Source organism: Schistocerca americana, chromosome 5 (assembly GCF_021461395.2).
Source record: "Schistocerca americana isolate TAMUIC-IGC-003095 chromosome 5, iqSchAmer2.1, whole genome shotgun sequence".
Lineage (NCBI taxonomy): Eukaryota > Metazoa > Arthropoda > Insecta > Orthoptera > Acrididae > Schistocerca > Schistocerca americana.
Genome location: NC_060123.1, coordinates 510041066 through 510047065, shown reverse-complemented (window position 1 = coordinate 510047065; position 6000 = coordinate 510041066). Strand labels below are relative to the sequence as shown.

At 38.6% G+C, this 6000-nt stretch overlaps 1 protein-coding gene across 1 annotated transcript in view; it reads left to right on the top strand.

The window, feature by feature from the left end:
* The first annotated feature begins 1677 nt into the window (after nucleotides 1-1677).
* Nucleotides 1678-6000, top strand: part of LOC124616077 (sorting nexin-2) — a 50788-nt gene continuing 46465 nt past the window's right edge. Inside the window, exons 1-4 of the mRNA XM_047144322.1 lie at nucleotides 1678-1860; nucleotides 2020-2091; nucleotides 2813-2881; nucleotides 2954-3200. Coding sequence (XP_047000278.1) covers nucleotides 1765-1860; nucleotides 2020-2091; nucleotides 2813-2881; nucleotides 2954-3200 — 484 coding nt within the window. The 5' untranslated portion in view covers nucleotides 1678-1764. The remainder of the gene's footprint in view (nucleotides 1861-2019; nucleotides 2092-2812; nucleotides 2882-2953; nucleotides 3201-6000) is intronic.

The window sequence follows — 6000 nt, the reverse complement described above, 5'->3', positions numbered from 1 at the left end:
TTGTCCACATGGTGACTCCATAACAGTTTTTTATTGACTAATACGCCAAGGAATTTGACACAGTCTACAGTCTCTAATTTTTTGTCCATATACCTTATTTCACTTATAGACTGTGCAGATTGTTTTGTGGTGAAATAAAAATTTCTGTTTTTGTAAAATTTAATGTCAAGTTATTGTTTTTGACCCATGCCTCCACTTCCCCAAGTGTTTGTTCAATATGACGAATTAGGTCTACCTCATTTTTACAACAGACTACAGCTGTTGAGTCATCTGCATAGAGGATAGTATCAGACTGGACCTGACATGGCATATCATTAATATAACACAGAAAAAGCAGTGGCCCTAACATTGAACCTTGTGGAACACCTAATTGAGTGTGTTTCCAGCCAGAGAGAAATTTCTTGCCATTGATGTTAATAAGTACTCTTTGTTTTCTGTTTGCCAAGTATGATGACATCCAACTAAGAGATTTACCTTGAAAACCATAGCGTGCCAATTTTTGGAGAAGCAGGTCATGACTTACTGTGTCGAAGGCTTTGGACAGGTCACAAAAGATTTCTGACACACACATTTTATCATCAAGGCACCTGCGGACTTTTGTGACTAATTCATTCATGTGGCTCAGAAATAATACGTGCACACAGCCGAAATAACGTAATGTGCATTCGTCTTCTCTTATGGTCCCTATTTCTGTCAAAGGTAACAATTTATTTTCACGTAAGAGGAGGAGGAGGAGATTAGTGTGTAACGTCCCGTCGACAACAAGGTCATTAGAGACGGAGCACAAGCTCGGATTAGGGAAGGATGGGGAAGGAAATCGGCCGTGCCCTTTCGAAGGAACCATCCCGGCATTTGCCTGAAGTGATCTAGGGAAATCACGGAAAACCTAATTCAGGATGGCCGGACGCGGGATTGAACCGTCGTCCTCCCGAATGCGAGTCCAGTGCGCTAACCACTGCGCCACCTCGCTCGGTTTCACGTAAGAGAAAAGCAGTCAGAACAGCTACATGTTTTTAATTTATGGGATTAAAATATTCGATAACATTCAAGAAGTTCTAAGAGTGACACCTGTCTTGTTATTTGAGGTCTGCTTTTAGTAAGGCATATATAAATTTCTCCTCATAAGTACTTCGAGAAGGCAGAATCATCGTCTAACAACCATTTCTCGATACCTGCCGAATCTTACGACTTTCTGGATCCCCGGATAGCCACAAACATTTGATGCATTCTACTCCCTCTTACAGCTATTGGTAGTAAGGGCAGAAATTGAATCACCTGTCTTTAACTAGGCAGTTACAAAACAGTAGTCCGCCTTCATTGACTCAATATGCAACTCGGGGTAGCGAAAAAGCAGAAAATATCTTAACAATTTTTGAAGTATTGACGTTTTATATGATTATCATTTGGAAATTAATATAGTGTATACTTATGACAGAAATAATCGTGACTTAGGCCTAAGGAGATTTTCATTAGGCTCTTCGCCTTGACTCAGGAAAGTTTGAGCTGAAGTAGTTCTTTGCACTATTGCGTATGTTAAACGAATTTGGATATTTTTATTAATCATGGCTTAAAAAGCATTGAATTTTATTGATATATAATTGCTCCGTAAAGAGGAATTTAATACCACTGGAAAGTCGTCGCTAGTGTCCACACCATAGATAATTATGGCGAGTTACAAGCAGATGACGGTGATGTCGCTGTAGTGGCGTTGTCGCAGGAGTTGGGAGATAGCGGTATTCTGTCAGTTACTAGTTATTAGGAAGAATGGCGGAAGAAAGGGAACCACCCCCACTTTTTGATACTGTGGACATAACGAAGAAAGAGGAAGACAATGATGACTTATTCACTTCCGCTATTGAAGTAAACTATAATTTTTATTCCACAACTGGACTTTGATGTGTATTTGTTTGTTTGACATGTATCTTGTCTGTGCTGGAGTGTGTTATGCTAACTGAATCCATTTAGTTTGTTTGTTTTATTGAATTCAATAAAAAAACATCTGTTTTCATTTTATCCCAGGATGTAAGTCTCGAAGATGAGAAGCGAGTGCCTTTTAGGGACGTCGATGCACCAACGTTACAGTTGTCAGAGGTGTGTGTGTTATTAAATTTATCCGATAAGCAAGCGTTCAATGTGTGTTATTAGTCATGTATTGGAAATTAGTAATATTATTTGCAATACAAACTAAGCAGAGAATAGTGTTACAGATGTTTCATTTTTCTTCTGATATTGAAATAATTTTTTTTTTCTACATGGAAATGTAATTTGGTCTCGTTATTAATGTGGCTTAAACCAGAACATGTCAGCATGTTTGCCCAGTTTACATAGCGTTAAGTGTCAGGTGTTCATTGTGAGTTCGTATTAAAACATGCGAATTCATGCATTGATTTCATATTGTATTCGTTGTTTATTGACAATAAAACCCATGGGGCAGCAGCGTTATGAGAACGTAATTAGGCTTGCTGTTTTACACGCTCCATGAAGGCTTTAACAGTTTCTGTTACGAGAAGGCCGTAATGCATGTCTGCAGTGCTAATATTTTGTAACACTATGATTATCATTAACTAGAGACCAATTAACTGTCTTTTTAAACCTTTTATGAAAAAATGCGTACTACTCAGCAAAAAGAATCCAAGAAAATGTAAAATTAACATCAGAAATTCTGAAAAAATAAGAGCACAATAAATTTGGGAAGCCATCATTTAGGAGCCTAATTGTGGTAGCAAAAAAACAAGAACTATTTAAATTATATTCTGCACTAGTGTAAATTTGTAAAAAAAAAAAAAAATTAAAAAGTTGATTTTGTTTTAAGGATAATCCTACCTATGAGACTCCACCAGTTGAGAGACCATCGGTGCTGAAGTCAAACTCCCTAGAAGAGGTAAGACAGTGGATATTGTTTGTTGTTCATTTGTCGTTATAAATATAATTGGAAAAAAATGTTTTGTTACAGGTGGAGAAGGAAAATGATGACCAGTTTCTTGAAGTTTCTGTAACTGATCCACAGAAAGTGGGTGACGGAATGGGAGCATATGTAGCGTACAAAGTTGTAACGAGGACAAATATACGGCTATTCAAGAAGACTCATTTTGATGTAATGAGACGTTTCAGTGATTTCCTGGGCCTGCATGACAAACTAGTAGAAAAGTATCTCAGATTAGGCCGCATCATACCACCAGCTCCAGAGAAGAGTGTTATAGGTTTGTTATGCAAATATTTTACAGTTAGTATAAATTCCTCGGTTGCTGGATTTGTCTTCGTTTTTAAATAGCAATTGCTACTTTTGTTGAACAAAAATTTTAATGCAGAATGTTAATATCAGTAGAATGAGTGCTATTAAATACATCAAAATTAGCATGTTTCTAAGACTTCTAAATTGAACAATGTTTGCTAGGCAGTTAGACTCTGACATTTTTATAACAGTAAATGTGTGGCTCAGTAGTTTACCAGCTGTCAGATTACATATTCAAAAGTCCAGTGTACAGTTTGGGCTGCAATTTTTTTGTCATGTAGCTTTGAGATAATTATTCATTGATTTGAAATGCCAGGTTGAAATATGGTTCATGTTAAACCATAGGTTCCATAAAACTGGATAAATGAGTTTGAAAATTGGAAGAAGGCAGGGGCATGCCACCGCAGATTTGATCATACTTAGCAAAGCCTTATTGGTGTTCATACTAACCTTTGGGTTGATGATAACTTCACCTTTTATAGATAAGTTGCAAATGTTTGTTTTCTTTAAGCAACTCGGGTCCAGCTGCAGCAGGCTGTTAAAAATATAGGATAACAAATGGGCAATACTATATTCTTATTGGGTTTGCTTTCAGAATACAATAATAATAAAACTGTGTTCCTTCTGTCGTATTTGTTCTGGGTGTTTCATAACCAATTATTTTATTTGAAATTGTCACATTTGTCATGTAGTTTGAGTGGCGATTTCAAAGTTTCATTTGTGAGTCGATGAAATTCATGCAGTCAGGAGTTAAACCATCTGTATTTTCAGTTGCTCCTAAACTCTTGCATTAAATCCAGTTGCTGTATGAAGATACTTTTGCTGCAGGATTGTAAATAATATTAAATGTTGATACACGTGCATGTACATCATTAGCAAAGTTTTTTTTCTTTCCAAAAGCTGGTAGTGTGCTTGTTGCAAGTATTCTTATATTTATTGTTAATGTTTATGGAAATAGGGCTCTGCCCTTGTGATATTGATTAATTGTACGTGGAAGTTCACACTATGGTCCTCAGCTACAGACAGGGAAAACAGAAGCATCAGATTCCACCCGTCTGCTTTGACCCATGGCGACACCAATGTGGCGGAAATGACCATTCACTGCGACTCCAATATGGCGCCTATGTCATTACATAAACATGACGGCAAAGACAAAAATAGATCGAAAGACCAACACCTGCATCTTCCTCCAAAAATATAATCAAACTAACGGGACAAGCATGGAAAATTGGGGGGTTTTGGCTGGGGACAAACTAAATATAAACACACGCCACCATACACGACGACACAAAACGCCAAAATAAATTGACAACACAAAATCCCCAAATTCCACTACACACAGTATCCTCTGTAATCAGTTGCTTCCCTTCACCTATATAGCTCAACCACAATTATCGATACCACATTATAAAACTCCAAAGATTACACCACTGCCACAACTATGGGTACCACAAAACCAACACCTTGACAAACAAAATTGTAATTGAACACTTCCCTTAACCTATATAGCACAACAGCAGTTCACAATACAAAAACACACATTGGAATTGGACACTTCGCCTCACCTCTATAGGTCAACAGCAACTGAAGATACCGATACCACCAACCAAACAACACAGAAGTACCCCTTCAACCATCAAAACACGCAAAAAATACACCGAAAAGAATGACTACTTACCACAAAAAAGTTCCGGTGCTGCACTTAGGTGAGCCACCACAAAAAATATATATATCATCTCTCCCCCCCCCCCCCCCCCAATAACTGACCCGCAAAATCCCTCTTTCGTATTTGTACATGCCCCAGTCTCATAATTTTTGAATTCCAAACTATGGTTAACTACTAAATGATGATACCCCCTCTCACCCAACCCTTTATAAGATGAAAAAGCATTGGAAACTGTTGTGCTGCCCTCTTCAATAAACTCCTCAATTAATCACACCGATGCCCTTTTCGTCCGCACCTACAAAACCCCTCAAAACACACGCTGAAAAACCATCCCCAGATACAATGCCCACCTCCCCCACCCATAAACCAACCACCCTCCCATACTACTTCTTCCCAAACTGCAACTCTTCAACCTCCACCACCACGCCAGGCCTTTCCAAGTTATCCTGTACACTTCCCTACAAAACAAAAACCAGTCTAGAACAGTCCTCTCACTCACACCAGTCTCATGTGCACAAAAATTGTGAGAGGATTTATAACAAAAATAATACGTCATCAACACAGTCTCTTGCATGCCCGACCTAGACCTCTCGAACTAGGTACAATATCTTATGGAGCGCCATAGGTTGTCCTTACGGCACTGCCACATGTAGCCGACTCTGGTCCGAGATGCTGTAACTTTTGCCAACCGCACTTCCTGCCAACACACGCTGCACCTAACCACTTCTGCCAGCAGCCCATACAGTTGCAAAAATTTTATAAGGGACAACACATTGAACCCCATTTCCACACGCAAATGAGTGCTGTTAAATTTATCTGTCATATCCATACATAACAAAAGCAGCCACAAATTAACACAAGACATACAGCAGACAGCACTATAGTGACTTGGACACAACAAAAACTAAATTGTTAACTCACTAAATCCAATTCCTGTCACAGCACAGTCGAAACCAATACCTTGCAGGACAAGCAGCAACACCACAATGAACCCAGTACACCACATATTACGCAAACCATAAACACACCACCTGAGGGCACCACTGACCACAACAAAACGACATCTATAAACACAACACACTCGTAAACTAAACTCCGTGCC